The sequence below is a fragment of the Puma concolor genome, chromosome B4 (genome assembly GCF_028749965.1).
Source record: "Puma concolor isolate L17-30 chromosome B4, mPumCon1.1.hap2, whole genome shotgun sequence".
Taxonomy (NCBI): domain Eukaryota; kingdom Metazoa; phylum Chordata; class Mammalia; order Carnivora; family Felidae; genus Puma; species Puma concolor.
In genome coordinates, this window is record NC_141673.1 from 60,790,022 (window position 1) to 60,809,913 (window position 19,892).

The window sequence follows — 19,892 nt, forward strand, 5'->3', positions numbered from 1 at the left end:
GGTACAGAGAGGGAGATACCCTTACAAATGGAATTTTCTTACATAATGCAAATACCTTACAAAAAAGTGACTTCTCAGCTTCCAGAGCTTTTCCTTTGTCTGTTATTTCTTAAACAAAACCAGCAAAAAATAATCCTATGCCAAAGACACATATCAGGGGGTGACATAGTCTGCTCCCCTTCAGTACTTCTGCAAAGACCCTATTTCCAAAGAAGGTCATATCTGTAGGTTTCAGATGGGCATGACCTTTGAAGGGCACTATGCAAAGCAGTACAGGACCCAAACAGATACTTCTAGTAACAGTTTAAGCAATAATGTATTTCCAGGGAGCAGAGCAACTTATGTGCCTCAAACTTTTTAGCAGAATTTGCTTTTATATCAATATTTTCAATAATAGATTATAGGGAGATGCATAAAGATTGACAGAATATAAGTAATAAAGCTGTTACATTAAGCATAACCTTATCAATGAAGAAAACCTTAATCTTTTATCTTTTAACGACATATCCACCAAAGATTAAAGATTGTCTTAAATCAATGGCATGCAATATAAGTTATTCATGATAAGACCTATATGTTTGTATTTTAGCTTTAGTTTACTTTTAAATTCACACCTGAGACCATCCCTCCCACCCCCACCACCAGTGATTAAAGTGATACACTTCATCAGTTGGCTATCCACTATGCATAGTAAAAATATTAACTATATGGATATCTAGTATTCACCTTCATTTAAAGTTGTGAAATAAAAATGAATACAATGAATATATACAAAATTATAAATAAGCAATAAGACAGTTGGAAGGAAGAAATGAGTCAAGTTTATATATGGCATATTAATAAACTCCTTTCTACTCATGTGGCTCAGTAGTTCATTTTACCTTCTGTTGTAAGCAACACGATGCTTCTTAGACATCTAAGGGCTTACCCCCAATCAGAAAAAAATGTCTTAAACAATATTTTCCTAATTTTATCATTCTACAATGATCTCGCTGCAGAATTATCACATGGTTTTGTGACTTGAAACTGGGTTTGCCTTTAGGTGGATGTTGAGCCAAAAACAATGAGCAAGTTAAAGAATAGGAAAGGAAGGGTTTTACTTGCAACAAGTAAAGGAGAACACCTGGGATATTTCCTAAAGCGGTGTGTCCTTCATCAACAGAACTGGAGAAATTTTAAACCAAGGGTGAATACATATTCATCCAGAGGCTTGCAAAATGGGAAATTCAGCATGGGATTGGGAGAAAATTCCAAGGTGACTGAGTTAATTGAAATCAGCAGGGCTGGCAAGGGTCACTTCTCTGGCTTTGGTTGGTGTGATCTCTTAAATTGTTCAAAGGCATTTAAATCCTGCAAAGATAACAAGAATGCATCAGGCCAATCTTTACTTTTGAATCAGCCCTGGGAGTTCTACCACTGATTTATTGTTTCTCATATGACTGTGCTGTCTCCTGACCTTATAGTGGCTATTTGGTCTTACCTTGTTTTATTGACTGTTGAAGTCTATTCTTCTGCAATTTCAACATATCCTAGGAAGTTCTGCAAGAAATGTGCTTTGGACAAGTAGTGCTGCTCAGGTATAGGTCCCAAGATGGCAGGGGGCCTAAAACAACTTTTCTTATGTCAAGAAAGCTATGTCTCATCTTTTTCAGGGGACCCCAAACTCTTTCTGCTTATAGTTTTAAGGTAATGATTTTGTATTTGTCATTTTTTTCCCTGTATTTGTTAATTGGCATTATTCTGTAAGAAGGATTCACTTTTTTCCACTTTAATTATACAATCATTTCTTTATAGTATGTACAAATGATTATTTTATTTTATTTTATTTTATTTTATTTTTTTCAACGTTTATTTTTTTTTGGGGGGGGGACAGAGAGAGACAGAGCATGAACGGGGGAGGGGCAGAGAGAGAGGGAGACACAGAATCAGAAACAGGTTCCAGGCTCTGAGCCATCAGCCCAGAGCCTGACGCGGGGCTCGAACTCACGGACGGCGAGATCGTGACCTGGCTGAAGTCGGACGCTTAACCGACTGCGCCACCCAGGCGCCCCAAATGATTATTTTAAAAAGTTTCAAACACTTATTTATTTTTGAGAGAGAGCGAACGAGTATATGGAGGAGAAGCAGAGAGATGGAGACAGAGGATCTGAAGTAGGCTCTGCGCTGTGAGCACAGAGCCTGATATGGTTCTTGAACTCACAAACCCACCATGAGATCATGACCTGAGCCAAAATCAAGAGTCAGCTGCTTAACCAACCCAGGTGCCACCCAGGCGCCCCAACACTAATGAATATAAATTGTATCCTTTGGATTATAATATAATACTAGATTCTTTATTTTTTAAATTCTCTATCTTTGGCCTTTGGATCTTTCAATGGCTCTTGAATCATTTCAACCTGACTCCATCTTAAAAAAAATTTTTTTTTGAGTTTTGAGGTTTTCCTAGGGTCTGTCAGTGGACAGTGATGAGAAATCTTTCTGTGCACACTAATCCATGTATACAAAGCATCAGCATGCATTTATGTATCAGTATACCTATATATACACATGTACATTTTTTTAATGTTTATTTTATTTTTGAGAGAGACAAAGTATGAGCAGGGGAGGGTCAGAGAGAGAGGGAGACACAGCATCTGAAGCAGACTCTAGGATCTGAGTTGTCAACACAGAGCCCGACACAGGGCTCAAACTCACCAACCATGAGATCATGACCTGAGCTGAAGTCAGATGCCCAACTGACCCAGCCCCCAGGTCCCCCTACAAATACAAATACATTTGTAGAGAGTATTGATTCTCATTATTCCAGGTAGTTATGCTCCATAAGCTCTCCACACTGAATTAGCAATATTGAGTTTTTGTTCCTAGGGGGAATAGAAAGGTACATTCCTTCAAGCCTCTGTCACATCATTTTCACCAACTCAAACCACTTGTTATTATATAGGTTATATGCAATTTGTGCTATATGGCTTAGTTTTCCAGTGTCCTTTTAGAACAGACCAGTCTAATTAGCACTGAAACCCTGCTCTACATAATCATTTTCCTGTATGATATCTTAGAGATATTTAAAAATTCTTCCACAGCCTCTTGATCTTCAGAGCTTGCCTAACCTGCAAATTTAACATTTCTTACACCTTGTCACCTTTTGAAAAATGTTAGTCAACAGCACTAGCTCTGTAGAGTTTAACATTTCCTAATAATGAGAAAACATGACCATAAATTTCTTCGGCTTTCAGACTTACAATGTTGTCATTATGCCCCCCCCCTCCTTTTTTAAAATCTGTTTTCAGAGAACAAGCTGAGAATTGCTGGAGGTGTTGGGTGGGGGAATGTGCTAAATTTGTGATGGGCATTAAGGAAGGCACTTGTTGTGATGAGCACTGGGTGTTCTATGTAAGTGATGAATCACCAAATTCTACTCCTGAAACAATTATTACACTATATGTTACTAATTTGGATTTAAAAAAAAGTATAAAATCTGTTTTCATTTCATGCGTCTACAAATTTGTCTGCTTTTCATCTTCTCTATGGCTTCATGACACAGTAAAGATGCTACTTTAGCATTTTCAATAGAAGCCTCACGTACAGAGTGACAAAATTTCCTCTTCCTTTTTCTGAATGTACTATGTTGTTGATCTATTAGCATTAAGCCAACAGTCCTAGAACTCATGCCTGGCCCAAACTTACCCAATAGATAGGTATTTTCTCTGTAAGTCACATCACAGTTCTTGCTCTCAAGACAGTGCTATAGCACTGTGCTCTGGGTTCTTTAAAAGCAGTGAAATAATTAAAACAAAAAAAATGTGAAAAATGTGGCATTATGTAGGCCTTGACAAAGACTTTGTTTAAGGTATGAGAGCTGAAGCAAGAAGGCAGAGCATCACCTTGTTTAACCTCTGCTGGGAACAGGTGTAATGGGTAACTCAAACTTTTTGCTGCTCTGCACATGTCCTGGACTGGCTCAAAAAGTGTCCCATAGATTGATTTTGGGGTTGCAAATACATGCTAGAGAGTAGGAAAATGTACAAATAAGGAGTCTGAATAAGGAGGAACAACTTTATGTAAAACGAATGTAAGTTCATGATCCCTCCAATGTCGGTTCTTCAGACTTCATTCTTTATAAAATAGATTTATTTGTCAGTGTATGTCCCTCTTGATTTCCACTGACATCCTGGGTGATTATTTGTTGCTTTCATTTGGTGAACTCACACGCTATGGGTTGTTTACTGTTCTATGGGTGGTTAAAATTGCATGGATATAAAATTGCTAACTGTAAAACTATCTGTATAATGTATGGCTTAAGGAATTATCAAGACAGCTGAAGGCAGATTTTAGGATGAGCTTTCTGGAATGATCTCAAAGCTGCCTCACAAAACTGAGCCCATGAGAGCTGCTCCTCAGGAATCTAGTACTATTGCTACAAAATGTAGAGTCATCTGAATCTACTATGATCTATACTAGCAATACAGATATTTAACTGCTACTAAGTTTAGAGTTTGTACCTTTTACAAATGTATCTGATTGGAAGAACTAAAATTACATTTAGAATCCTAGCTTCAAGGACAACTTAAAATGTAGTCTTTGCAGTCCTTGCATATAGATAGACATATTTGATGGAATTTGGAAGATGCAAAATGTTTAAGTTCATAATGTTTTTAGAGTAGTGATAGACGAAAGATAAATTTAAATTATTCACATCAATAAATCAAGTAAGCATTATTGTAATCCTCAATTTACAGATGTGGGAGTAGCATATAATGTGCTGTAGAAGGACAGTTTTCCTGCAGACACTGTTGTGATACATAAAGCTGAATTATTTTTGAGTAAATACCATGTGGTTAAAACTGACATTGTGTAAAATAATAGTATTAGTTTTAATTTATCAGGTGCTTGGAAGGTACCAGGCATGTTTGTAAGCCATTTATAAGCCTTGTCTAAATAAATATTTACAACTACCACCAGAGGAAATCCTATTATTCTCCTTAATTTTTATGTTAGGAAGCTGAAGCTGACTCATTGAGAGTTGCGCTAATTCTTCCAAAGTCTCACAAATGGAATTGTGTTTCTGGGGATTATATAGAGTGAATGATAGAGTAGATGAGCTGCTGAGACTTGAAGAAATCTGTCTCAAGGAAGCCACTTATATCTGCTAAGTAAATAATACTGTTGAGCACCATTGTGATGTTTCACTATTGTCTATATGAAAACATCTCAAGTTAAGAAAACATTAAAATTGTGATAACCATGATAGTCTAATCATGGGGTTCCATATGGTACCTTAATGATTAAAAGATAGGATTTTGCCCTAAATATGTCTACAGTGGAGATCCTGGGAGGTAGACCTATAAATAAAAGAGAGGTCCTATCTATTGAGTAAGGAGTTTAAGAGGTGTTGGTATTGTTTGAAGGGGTATAGCAATTTCTGTCTTTGGTTCTAAACACAAGGAGTCCTAGAAAACCCAGATACAGAAACTTATTCAAACAAGGTATCAGCAGAGGAATGATTATTTCAAGGCAGGAGATACCAATCATTTAGATAGGAAGTAGGCATTTTGACACTTTCATCCATTTGTTGATTAATTTAACAAATATTTGAGTAAATGACTACACTACAGTAAACCCTTTGGTAGGCAATAATGGACATAGTATTCCCTTTGCTAGAAAAATGCTCATGGTCTACTAATATAGTCATGAAAACTGAAATTCAAGTATATTGTGAAAACTTCTAATTATATTGATAAGTATACTGTACCACGTGGATCATGTAATCCTATATGACTGTAAATTATAACAATCCACGTCCAGTTTTATAGATGGAGCCAAAAAGGCAAGTGAGCTTGAGAACTTTAGCACTGGAGATTTACCATCAGAGGGTGATGGAGGGCATGATGAACACCAAAATGTTCTGATTATTTAAGAATACAGAGGTTTACTCTGACTCAAATCAGAATGATGGAGAATGACTAAGTAATATCTATGAGTGAGATAATGAATTATCAATTGCATATTCTATGGTGATGGCTGCAGTTGTTGTTGTGGATAACTCAGTGTTCAATCCAAAAATAACAGAGAGTCTTGCCAATTGAGTGTCTATATTATCATACAGGTATATGTTGTATCTGAGACTAGCAATGGAAAAGTTTGGGATTCTGAGTTTCTTTGGCTATTTTTCTGGTTTTAGGTTTAGGGATTTAATTTTAATTTCAAAGGAGTGCTTGTCTTCTGAATTTTTAATTTTCTGAGAGATGTTATTTTGAGAGAAATCCCCATAAGCCAAGTGTGGCATTTTGGTGGACTTATTTAGTACTCTTGTGAAAGAAAGTACTTTCGTGAAAGAATGCCATCCTATTCTGAAAGTCTGTTTCTTTGTATATGTTTATATTGCAAGATTTCTCCCTTCCCACAGGAATTGGCACAATGGCTTATTTGGGGACATAGCTAGATTTGAATCATGGTTCTAATATATATTGGCCATATATACATTATTTGTTTCCTGTGAATTTCTATGTCTCATTCTTTAAAAGGAGAAGAGAAACATACCCACTTGAGGGGATTGTTAACACTCATAGGGGTAGATAAAATGTTTAATATCATTTAAAACATACGATACTCACATGAGGAAAGTGAGTATTGGTTTTATAGCATCATTTTACCTGTGTATAATAAATTGAATCAATAAAATTAGCTTTTCAAGGAAAACATAAAAAAGAAGTAGTGGCTACTTGTTACCTTCCATTTATTTCCATATGGTTCACATTCACTTCTCTCACTTTTACATTTGTGTTTTTTGCAATCATTATTCTCCTTGTCCAGAATATCCATTTGATGATATTTCTTACATCGAATTGGCGTTCTTACTTCATTACTGCAAATATTGTGAGCAATCCCATATTTTATATTGATATAGCCCTTGGTATATGTTTTTATAAAGATTCATTCTATATCTAAATGTCCACCTTCTTATCCATTGCCTGAAATTTTATAAGATGGAGATGGTATATCTTATTAACCAAATGGCTAGCCCATGCTTGCAACATTTTAAAAGTATTTTTAGAAATAACATCTAAACGAATTTTCAATGATACAAGAATTAGGAAGAAATTATATTTGTGAGATTCTTATTCTGCTTATAGGAAGCTGTTACTATCCACGTATAGGTATTAAGTATTGTTATTGGTTTTTCTTTCTGTCTGTTTTGTTTGCATGGGTTTAATTTGACAAATACACCTCAGTGTTCACTAGATGTAAATGCCTGAAATAGTCCTAGAAATCTAGACTGTGGTCATTGATATAAATTCTTTCAAATAGATCCAAGAGAGGAATAGAAATGGAATGGTAATGGGTTAAACTTTGTATAAGATTAATGTATGATTCACAATGCAGTTTGAGGGTAGAGGGAGCCTTGCTGGAGAGTGTCTTGGAGAATATCATAATCCTATTTCTCAAAACCCTTTTTTACTCAGGAAATAATGTGACTTTGTGTATAACATATATGCTAATGACCAAGAAATAAAAGGGAAACTAAGATGACAGCCAAAGCGGGCAAGTTTTATCTTATGCATGTGACTTTAGGGTTAAAAAGAACCAACATTTAGCAATTATTGTGAAGTTGACTGTAATTGTGCTAAGAGAAAAGGCAGGAAAACTGCCATTTTCTTTGATGATGATAACATCACCTGGCCTATAGGTTACTTAGGCCTAAGCTGCTGCAGTTACCAAATTAAATTTTAATTATATGTTGTTTTTCTCCCCCACTAGAATTTGAGATAATTTAGGGCAATAATCAATCTTTTTCATTATTATATCCCCAGTGCCTGTCATAAGTAAGAAAAACCTGGAGTTCATCACACATTAAAAAGTCCTTTAATTTAACAATTCTAATATTGACTATGAACTTTTGTTCATAAATTATTACATGTGAAATTCAATGTGAAATGAAAGTAACCCAGTGGTCTGGATTTTGAGATGAAAGAAAAGTGATTTACATCCCAGTTCTGAAAGCTGCAATCTCTGTAACATTGAAGTCTCAACCTCAATTTCATTGTGTTTGTTCACCTATAAATTAGGAATAATAATGTTCATTTTCAAAGAGTTTTTGTAAAATAAATACTTCATGTGATTTGCTTAATACAAAGAAAAGTGTGTAGAATATTGTCAACAGATGTTATTTCTGTTCCGTACTTCCAAAAACCCTGAGGTCGATTCTAGATGCGACAATTAAAACTCAGATCTCCAGAAAGATGAACTTTTACCAGTTTATCATAGTTTCATGCATTTTATACATTTGCTATGTTTTACATTGCCTGTTCTCTACCCAGTTTTTAATTTTTGGAGGTATTTGATCTACGTAAACAAAAATACCTCTAACTAAAAGAGAATAGTAATTGAAAGTACATCATAAGGTTGTTGTCATGATTAAATGAGTTAATACAAAGAAAACAATAGATTTTGGGTGTAGGAATTGCTGAAAAATCTTATATTACCTTCTACCCCGTCTCTCTTTCTTCTCCTCATTAGCACTATGATTAATATTATAAAGATTTTTTAATATGTATGAGTTTCTAACTTTTAAAATATTTAAGTAGATATTTATATATTATTTCCAATCCCTAATGGTTGTGTTCATTTGATTTCATGGAAGTGACAAATAGAATCAAAATTTTCTAATGACATTCATTTCTATTAGTAAGAATGAAAAGTTCAGAAATCTGCATGTACTCCTACACACTTACCATCAACCTAAAGCCCATGTCTCTTCAAAATCAAACCACTCCCATTCAAAATCATAATCATCAACCCAATTTTATTACTTCATCCAAATACATTTGAATAAAACTTTTGAATGTACAGAAAATTCTGACACGGTATTCACATTATCAAATTTATTGAGTTCCATGATTGGGAAATTGTAATGGGGGATGGAAAAAAAGGGGAAAACACATAACTCGAGTAAAGGAAAGGGAGTTTTGAGAAAGTGTGAATAACAGAAAGCATTTCCAAGCACTTCATTCTTGTAATGCTACTAATGCCTTCAATTACTGGAGAAAAACATAACCTTTTGGACAGTATCCTTAAAGGCTTGCTTTACTTGCTGGTTCCTCAGGGTATATATAAATGGATTCATCATAGGAGCCACAGAGGTATTCAGAATGGCTACTCCTTTGGTCAATGATGCCTTCTGTTTTGCGGAAGGGTTGGCATACATGAATATGCAGCTTCCATAAGAGATGGAAATGACAATCATGTGAGAGGAACACGTAGAAAATGCCTTTTTTCTCTGACTGGCGGAAGGCAGTTTCAGAATTGTTCTCATGATGAACGTGTAGGATAGAATTATTAATGCCAAAGTGAAAAGCAGTATGACTATTGCAGAGTAAAAGCCAATCACTTCTAGGAGCCATGTGTCTGAGCAAGATAACTGCAAGAGGGGAAAATAGTCACAAGCAAAGTGATCGATGACATTGGAGCCACAGTAATCTAACTGGAGAAAAAGAATAACTGGTGGGAAGATATTTAAGAATCCTGCCAGCCAAGCACAAAAGACAAGTAAAATGCAGACTCTTTTGTTCATGATGGTTGCATAATGTAGGGGTTTACAGATGGCTACATAGCGATCATAGGACATGGCAGTGAGAAGATAAAACTCAGTTATACCCATGAAGATGAAGAAAAACAACTGAGCTGTACAATTATTGTATGAAATAGATTTGTCTCTGGTGATAATTGTGCCCAGAAACCTAGGAATACAGACAGTTGTAAAGGATATTTCTAATACAGAGAAGTTCCTGAGGAAGAAATACATAGGGGTCTGTAGATGGGAATCCACCAAGGTGAGAGTGATGATGGTCAGATTTCCAGTGACACTTAATATATATGTGATAATTAAAAAGAGAAAAATCACAGTCTGGAGCTCTGGGTCATCAGATAGCCCTAGAAGAATGAATTCTTTGGGTACTGTGTGGTTTTTCATCGCTGATCATTTTTCCCCACTTTCGAACAGAGAATGTATGTTCCCCTATAGAAAATAAAAGAGTTAAAAGAAGATTGAGGATAGAATATAAAATCTTAAAATATCCATGATGATGAATAATCTATGAAAGCCAAAAACACATATTCCCCTTCAGCAACTCTGTCCAATTTCTATTGGACCTTACATTCAAGTAATAACATGATCTGAAGTTAAAGATTGATCTTTTATTGTTGAGTGTACACAATCACAGGCCATGGATTAAAAAAAATGTCTTTTGCTAGCATTTAAGCAGAAGCTATTTCTTCTAATGTTTCTTTAAGATTAAGCTTCTAATCATTCTCTTTCTTATAAAACCATGAAAATATTCTGATTGATCTTTTCTTTTCCTCAGTACTATAAAACTAGTCTGGATTATGGATAATCTAAATATAGAGTTTGAAATCTTACAGGGGTCCTTTAGGCTATCTCCACATTTTCTATTTTGAAGCCCACATAGTTGAGGGAACTCTCACAAGGTTAAACAACTTGTCACCATAGTAATCACCTCACAAGTTTATCCATGGGAATGTTTTGTTCACATTCTCTTGTTAATTACTTTCTTAAAGATTTGGTTGATGCTACCCTTTTCTTATCTTTTTAAATCCTTTTCCCATAAAAGTCCAGAAGGACAAGAAGGCAGTCTTCTTCTATTACTAAAATAATTATAGCCTAGAAATAGTTTAATTCATACAATGTAGAATTCTTTTTTTTGTTTTTTTACAATATTGTCATGGAAAATGAACAAGTAGGTGATCAGTATAGCATTTACTGGGAAACAGATAACCTTTCCAATTGGGAATTTTTTTTTTAATTTTTAAATTTTTAATGAAATTCCAGTTACTTAACATATAGTGTAATAATGATTTCAGAAGTAGAATTTAGTTATTCATTACTTACATATAACATCCACTGCTCATCCCAGCAAGTGGTCTCCTTAATGCCTATCCCCCACCCAACATAATTTATGTAACAAAAATGATTATAATACAGATCTACCTTTAAAATTAAATGTAATAAGTATATTTACACTTGAATTTAACACAAAAAAATAAGCAATTAGAAATATTAAACTAGGAAAACAGTTTTTTATTCTAAGAAATGGTAACTCTTAAAAGGGAAAGTATGAAAGATCCAATAGGGAATAAAAAAAATTGTATTTTTATAACAGACCATGATTTCAAGTTAGAAAGAAAGAACAATCCAGGATTGATTTCTGTGTTCCTTCTTTAGCATTTTATTAATAGTCTCTTGGTAGTAAACAATTATTTAACTTTTAATATTGAAAGATTTTTGAATCCACAAACATATACAAATAATATTTTTAAAGACATTTGAATAAAATGAAGGTATATATATTGAAGAATAAAAAATTGACTTACTTGGTCTTCTTGATGATTTAATCTCAGATTTTATCATCTGATTTGCTTAAACATTTACATAATTTCAGAGCTGCTAAATTGAATTAGCAAAAGATTTAGTTTCTATTGTGCTCTCAAAACAAGCATATTGATTTTTAAAACAAACAAGTATACTGATTTAGCTTTGTCATGGTTTTAAGGATCGTAATTCTCTTTGTTGCTAGATTAGTTATATGTGACTCACAATATCCTTCATTACTGATGCTATCAATTTCTGAAAACATAATACAACTCATTATGGCTTTTCATCTCTTATCAAGCTCCATGTACTAATTCACTTACTCCTGGGTTGACTAGTAAAGTACTCTTCCATTTGCCTCTTTTCATAGAGTACAAAACATGATTTATTAAATCATTTTTCTTTCTATTCGTGTAAACATTTAAAATCAATAGTTTGTAATTCTATGATTATGCATCTATAAAACCTAAGTAGTATTTTCCTTAGGTTCAGGGACTGCTATATTTTCCTGCAAATGCTGTTTTGAAGAACAGAAAATAAGGAATGTTCTTCTCTATGCATGCCATACACATGGAACTGGACTTATTTTATGTGCCTTTTTGTTGGCCCAGGGGAATTGATTAAGTAAACTGAGTGCCAAGGAGAAGAATCATTAAAGATAGGGGTGAATCATTTTTATAAATATTGATTAAAAAATATAAAAAGCAAACTTATAGGCAAATGTGCAGACAACATTATAATGAATGTGTGGGAGCTTGACTTGGAATTTCACCCTTCTGATTATACAAGGAAGTCACATTTTTCTTCCAGAAACTTTGGACTTTTCCTCAGTAGAATTGGTGCCCGTATATCCTTTGAATTCTGGCAACCCCGAGAAGAATTCTTTAGCAGAATGAAATGGTAGAAAACACTGCTGTGGATTTCTAGTGTGAGTTGATTGCCTTCTGAAATGGACAACCAATTAAAGACATGAGAAGGTTTATCCCTGTATTGGGCCTTTGAATTTAGGGAAACCCTTCCCATAGCTTCCGCTAATGTGGCTTTTATTACCTTTTGACTACTTTCTTCCATTATGTTATTTACTTTCATTAAATACTGGTTTATATTTGTGCATATGGCATCTTTTTGTTGTGAGAATATTTTTGAACCAGTAAAATAAATATCTGGGAATCCGGCATCGAATATTTTTAACTTGTTTATTTTCACATTTTCTTCAATGAGAGATGCTGTTTTCATTACTAGAAGAATACGATATTTGAATATCATATATGTAATGTACACATATATGTACACATATGTAATATAATTTTACATTTGAGGACTTATCTTTATTTTCTTCAGTTAAAAATGTGGGCATAAAACATGCATGCATTAATTCCAGAAATGCAGATAATATGCAGGATTGAAAGATGAGAAAATTTGAAAGTGGGACAAAAGAAAGGTAGTGAGAAAGGATGAACAACCAACTAGCTAACACATAGAACAATATATAGATGCTGAGATGTGTTGAATTTATTTATTTTTTAAAATATTTATTTATTTTGAGAGAGAGATCGTGAGCAGGGGAGGGGCAGAGAGAGAGGGAGAGAGAGAGAATCCCAAGCAGGCTCTGCTCTGTCAGCACAGAGCCTAACACAGGGTTTGAGCTCATGAACCATGAGATCATGGCCTGAGCCAAAACCAAGAGTTGGTCACTTAACCAACTGAGCCACCCATGCACCCTGAGATGCGTTGAGTTTATAATTGATACATATTAAAACAGTAATTGAAAATATTCATTCAATATATTTCAATAGAGATAGTGAAACTGATTTTCTACTTATGAAAATTCTATTCCTTTGCCTTTATTTTTGTTTCCAAATAGTGATTCTGTTTTGTTCTGAGCTTTTATTGATTACCAGGTGCTGACCATACACTTAAATTATCTCAAGTTTTTTAAACAAGCAGACAACACAAAACCCTCTGAGGTCAGTGCTATTATTCAGGTAAAGACTCTGAAGTAGAAAGAAGTTAGCTAAGTGTCTGCTGACCATCACTTGTGTGTTTGTGAACAATGCAGTCTTCATTGATTTTCTTACAGGAAAAGGAAGTGAGTTTCTATCTCACAAAGCACTGCACTTCATTTGAAATATCCTATTAGACAGGTTTCTTCTCCACATCTTTTCTGAGACTCCTAGATGCTGAATTGCCTGTCTTTCTTCCTTGATCATTCTCTCAGTCTCTTACGTTCTTACATTATTGTTTTATTCCTAGTTCCTAATAGCTGTCTAGCTTTTCTCTGGACCTCCTCACAATTTACTTTTAGTTAAGGCTGATTATACCTGCTACCTATCCAAAAGATACTAGGACATCAGGTTTTTAATAATGTGTCCATTACCTTCATGTCTTGTGAGGTTGATGAGTGACTATGTTTAAGGCCAATGAAACATTGTTCAGCTACCAGGTTTCACTCTCCTACAGTTACAAATAATATTTTACTGTAACATGTTCAAAATCATAAAATAAAATTTATTAAATCAAGTGGTTAAGGGATCCAAATAATTTAAGACTTTCTTAGAAGGACCTCTCATAGAGTTCTGAGCCTGGGTGGCTCAGTCAGTTGAGACTTGATTTTGGCTAGGGTCATGATCTCAGGGCCAAGGGATCAAGCCCCACTTTGGGCTATATGCTGAGCACAGAGCCTGCTTGGGATTCTCTCCCTCTGTCCCTCCCCACCTCTTGCTTTCTTTTCATAAAATAAATTTAAAAAAATTATTAAAGACTTTCTCTGAAAGCCTGAACTGACATCATATTACTAAATAATTCCAGTGCATATAACTAATTATTTTCAGTGATATATTAACATCCTTTTTAGGTAAGCTATCCTGCCCCTGCAGGATGTGTGATTGATCTCCCATTTACTGAATACTATCAGTTAATTGACCTATTATTCTATAAGTTGAATTTATAATTTCAGAAGTGTATCAACTGACAGATGATGTTGGATTTCATACATTTCTTGGTGTATCCCAAATAGTTATAAGAATTTTTCTATGAGGAAAATAAGGGTTTGCATCATGGGAATTCCTACTATTAGAAAGCTCAGTAGGAAAATCTTAATAAGAAGTGTTATCATTGACTTCATGAAAAGTCAAAGAAATAAATTTGTACATAGTTTTTAGATGGCCTAATGTAAAATAAAAGAAAATGAACATCAAATGCATTAGAAATATTCAATTATTTCTTTCTCATTCAACGTTGTCTAGTTATGATATACACATTTTATTTGAACATTGTTTTAAAAGCTAAGTCAGTGTCATGTACATTATTATATAAATAGCATGTGTTTCTGTTGGACAAAATAGTTAGTGCTCTGATTGCTAGGACACTGGAGCCATTCTACATTATTTAAACTTATTTATTCAAAAAATATTTATTGAATACCCACTACATGGCAGACACATGTTCTAAATGAGGAGGAATAGTGACTTCCAGTAAATGTTTAACCGCTGCCTCAGCGAGTGGAGGTGAGGAGCCCATCGGTAGAGTTTATCAATTTTTAACATGTAAAGTCTTGCACCCTGGCAGGTGATGTGGCCTTTCTGAATGCAGAATTGAGGAGACACAAGCACAGTTGGCTGTTGGGAAGTGTAAAGGCAGGTCCCAGCACAGCACTGCTGGAACACATGATTGTGTCTACAAAGTGGACAGAGATCCCTGCTTTCATGGGGTGAGGGAGGGGTGTGAGACGGACAATAAGCAATGGACATGATTGATTAGTACATTATATGGCCTCTTGTAAATTAATCAATGTTTTGTAAAGGAAGAGAAAATTTAAAAACCTTGGAAGTGGGGAGCCATTAAATTTTAAATAGCGTCATTGGGGTGGGCCTTATTGAGGGGACATGTGGATGTCTGGCCTATCCCATGCAGATATCTGGGAGGGGAGTATGTCATGGTTAAGAAACATTTAGTGTAAATGCAGTAAGGCTGTAGGAGGAAAATAATGTTCTTTGCAAAGAAAGATTTATTTGTTTCTCCTTTTCCAGTAGTTTTGAATGTATTTATTATTCTTGTGCTAATGCCCTGGATAGAACTGTCAGTGGAGTGCAGAATAAGAGCAGTGATGGTGGGCTTGTAATAGATTTTTGTTAAATAAGTTTTCTATGAACAAAGTATATATATTATGAACAAAGTATATTATGAAATAAAGAAGGCATTATTTGCACTTAAATGAATTGTTTCTATAAACTGTTATATCAGAATAGCCAGTAAAGATAAGAGAAAGTTATAACTCTTAGCCATTGATTATCAAAAAGAGCAGTTTAAGATTAAGCACTTGTTAAAATATACCCCTGAACCATATGTAGTCATATCTGGTATCTAGGAATATTTATTTCTTCAGGTTTTTTTTTTTTTTTTTTTGAAGAACTGGTATTGTGTATCTGATAATTATGGAATTCCAAAAAAAAAAAAAAAAAGGGATTAATTCAAATTTTCCTAATTATGTTTTAAATTGATAAATTATTTGGCACAGAAAATTTTAAACTGGGTAATGAAAGATGTTTTTTGATTTCTCAAAATATATATAATTACATTTCTCTTTCAGTGGTACTGTGTCTTATATAATTACTAATAGTGCTATCATATGGAGAGGATAGTACCTGCAATATTCTATTAAGACTGCCAAGCTGTATTTACAGTCTTTGTATAGTAGATATAAAATAATGTTAAACTTGATTGAATATTTTCTGAATTTCTAAAAAGAGTATTTCCTGATGAAATTATAAAACACAGCTTTCTCCCCAATGCTCTTGCTCTGTCTTTTTCTGTCTCTTAATTCTCTAAGAATTACTGTGGAAAAACTGTAATTTAAAACTATTTAAAAGAAGGAACTGAGGCCAAGCTCATAGTTACAGAGTGGAAAGACTAGCTCAAAGGTGGGGAAATGAATGAAAGAGAGATGGAATTTGAATAGAAAAAATATATATATATTCAAATATCCTCAGTAAACTGCTGGCAATAGAAATAGAAGCAATGAAAAATAACTCCAGTGAGGCTATGTGTATTTAATAGATTTTTGAGGGGCCCTATTTTTTAACTATTCTTCATTATGCTTTTAATATGACAGTACTTTAAATTTTTTTCATTTTCGTGAGAAGAATACAATCTTCCTTGCCCTGTCCATGAAGGCTCGCCTGACTTGCTGATTCCTTAGGCTGTAAATAAAAGGGTTCAGCATGGGGGCCACTGAGGTGTTTAGCACAGCAACTCCCTTGCTCAGAGACACTCTGTCTTTTGCTGATGGATTAATATACATGAAAATGCAGCTGCCATAGGAGATGGAGATGACGATCATGTGGGAAGAACAGGTGGAAAAGGCCTTTGTCCTCTGACTAGCAGAAGGAATCCTCAAAATTGTTCTGATGATATATATGTAGGACAGAATTATTAATGCCAAAGTGAACAGTAGAGTAAGCACAGCACAGGAAAAACCCACAATCTCTAGGAATTTTGTGTCTGAACAAGAAAGGTGTAGTAAGGGGAAATAATCACAGGTAAAATGGTCTATAATATTGGACCTACAGTAATCAAGCTGTATGAACAGCATAAGTAATGGGAATATGATTAAGAATGAAGCCAGCCATGAAGCAAAGACAAGGAGTATGCAGACTCTGTGATTCATGATGGTCATGTAATGCAGAGGTTTGCAGATGGCAATGTAACGGTCATAGGACATGGCGGCCAGAAGGCAAAATTCAGTGACTCCCAAGAGAATGAAAAAAAAAAACTGAGTCATACAATCATTAAAGGAAATGGTTTTATCTCCTGTAATCATAGTGCCCAGGAACTTGGGTATGCTGACAGTTGTGAATGAAACCTCTAATAAGGAGAAGTTTCTGAGGAAGAAATACATGGGGGTCTGGAGGTGGGAATCCAGCAGGGTAAGGGTGATAATGGTCAGGTTGCCAGTGATGCTGAGCATGTAGGTGATGAGCAGAGAGACAAAGATCACCACCTGAAGCTGTGGGTCATCTGACAATCCCAGGAGGATAAACTCTGTTATTTCTGTGTGGTTTCTCATATTTTTCTTCTCTTGTATAATCTAGAGGGAAAAACACAAAAAGAAGGATTAGAAGATTATTCACGGATACTGCTGGAATATGACTCTGGAAGTAGACATATTATACCACACTGATTTAATTTAGGAGATCTTTAAGACAACTTAATAAAAGTAGGTAACACGTTTTAAAGTACGTTTTTGCCATACGGCACACTCTGTATTTTACATAGAATGTTTCTTCTTAAAATCCTTATTTTACAGATTGGAAACTGAATCTAAAACAGTTATTAAAAATCTTATCTGAGTCATATACCCTGAATGAGAAAACAGGGATTTTTAACCCAGGTTTTTCTGAGTGTTTGATAACTGGAAGAGAAATCCTGCCTGTTGACACAGAAATACTTCTCTCAAGGGTTGCCTTCTTATTGGGAAACTCCTTGTCCTTTTTCCAACCACAATAAAAGCGTCTCATTTTCTCATTCCTCTCACTGAATTTTCTGTATTATTACTTACTTGTAAAATATAGAAAGACAGATGTGTCAGGAAAAAGGTCCTTCAAATGGGGAGGTCTCCAAAATTTGAAAGTCATTGATGTTAAATCTTTAACAATGTGACAAATTTCTGTTTTCATTCTGGCTCACATTCTCCTTTCAACCACCTACTCCTCATCTCAAGCCACAGGTAATGAATTCATTGCCATAATGTTAATGTCCTCAGACTCTACAGTGTACAGAATACGGAAAAGGCAGAGCAGAAATTTAGTAGATTGGATTTACATATTTCACGGGCTAAGGAAGCAAAATTGTATGAGTACCTAAAATAAACATTATCTTCTACAGAACTTTTTTCCTTCAAAATTTCTTCCATCTAAACCTTGTAGTGTATTCTCTCTGTATATAGATTCTGCTTTCTATCATGTATAGTATTTTTATATTTTTCTTTCTATGTACATTAGGCTTTACTTGTAGAAGCTTTATTTTGTCAACACCTGGGATAATCAAGGAAATAGCACATGAAATCCCTTTAGTTTCTCTTCCTGAATTATAATCATCATCATCATCATCAATGCATTTTAGAGAGAAGCTAAAAGTTCCCTCAATGAATTGAACTAGTCCATTATCATATCCCTTACTCTGGGCATTCTCATTAAATAGTTAGGTTTTCAGTTCTGTGTCCTGAGAGAAGTTTTGCAATAGAATATTTAGTTTAAAGATGTCAGATTGTTGATTTGTAGTATATAATGCATCATAATACTGTGAATTTTTTGGTTTTTTTTCTCTTACATGCTTGAGCTGTCTTCTCACTCACTTCCCTGTGTAGCCAAAAATATTGCTGTAGATTAGAAGGTAAATTTCAGATAAGATGGATAGTGCTAATGCTATTGGGAAAGTGTGTGAGATTTCACAAGAAATGAGTATTTCTTTTGTTATTTCTCAGGGACTGGAGAAAACAGGCCGAAGAGCACTTACTTGGGGAAACAGACATTATAATGACATATTTTGTAAACAAACTTATGGCAATTCAAGTGTATAATAGATATTTCAATTAGGTCATTGTTCTTGAGGTGCCTGGGTGGCTCAATTAGGGTTGGTCTTGATCTCACAGTTCATGAGTTTGAGCACCATAGCAGCTCTGTGCTGTCAGCAGAGCCTGCTTCAGATCTACCCTCTTCTCTCTGCCCCTCACCTGCTCACACACTCTCTCTCAAAAAGAAACATTAAAAAAATCTTTAAAAAAATAAAGGTCATTGTTCTTGATTAACAATCCTCTATAATTAATAGCTGTATAGATCCTTTGATCTCTCAACCATTTCTGTGATGTTTTTGGTGGAGTAATGAAACATTTATCCAAGAATCTAAAACATCATTTTAGGCTTTCCTTCCTGACCACTCGTCCATATTTCTTCTTTCCCGTCACATGTAACTTATGATCACAAATTTAGTATGCTCCCTGCCCCTTTTTGTTTCAATGAATTTTAACCCATCTTGGGTATCTTTGTTGAACTATGTTGGGTGGCTCATGAAAGTGAAAATTAACCTATTTAATGAATAAACATTTGCTGTTGTGCCAAATGAAATAACTGATGCATGTGAATAAAATAATAAGCACCAACTAAATATTTTATTTAAATAAATGTCTTTTAGGACACCTCTGCCATTTCATATGACTTTTAAGGATGGCTTTGTTGAGAAGAGAATAGTGTCTTCCTATGTCCAACTTAAATGCAATAATTTAAAAAGACCTATTAAGGTATAAGAGCTTGCGTTTCCTTGTTTTGTTTTAATAATTAGGAGAGATGGTTAGAGTCTCCCTAAATTCCACAATTTAGTTGGAAACTAACTGTATCATTCTGCATTCTCTATATGTGCTGAAATCTCTCAAGTTAAAACTCCCAAAAAAGTTGTGAATGCGTATATCCTCAAGGCAGTTTGGACCCACAACATTGCTACGCAGTTTTCCAATTCT

The 19,892-nt window shown here is 34.6% G+C and overlaps 2 protein-coding genes across 2 annotated transcripts; both read right to left on the bottom strand.

Annotated features, from left to right (window-relative positions):
• Nucleotides 1-8,916: 8,916 nt before the first annotated feature.
• Nucleotides 8,917-17,451, bottom strand: LOC112854242 (olfactory receptor 6C3-like). Its single transcript, XM_086713145.1, has 2 exons — nt 17,382-17,451; nt 8,917-10,012 (listed from the first exon to the last, which is right to left on the bottom strand). The coding sequence occupies exon 2, from the start codon at nt 9,965-9,967 to the stop codon at nt 9,029-9,031; it is 939 nt and encodes a 312-aa protein (XP_086569271.1). The 5' UTR covers nt 9,968-10,012; nt 17,382-17,451; the 3' UTR covers nt 8,917-9,028.
• On the bottom strand, nt 16,509-19,892 carry LOC147579105 (olfactory receptor 6C1-like). Its single transcript, XM_086713146.1, has 2 exons — nt 19,877-19,892; nt 16,509-17,458 (listed from the first exon to the last, which is right to left on the bottom strand). Exon 2 carries the CDS (start codon nt 17,445-17,447, stop codon nt 16,509-16,511), a length of 939 nt encoding a protein of 312 aa, XP_086569272.1. The 5' UTR covers nt 17,448-17,458; nt 19,877-19,892.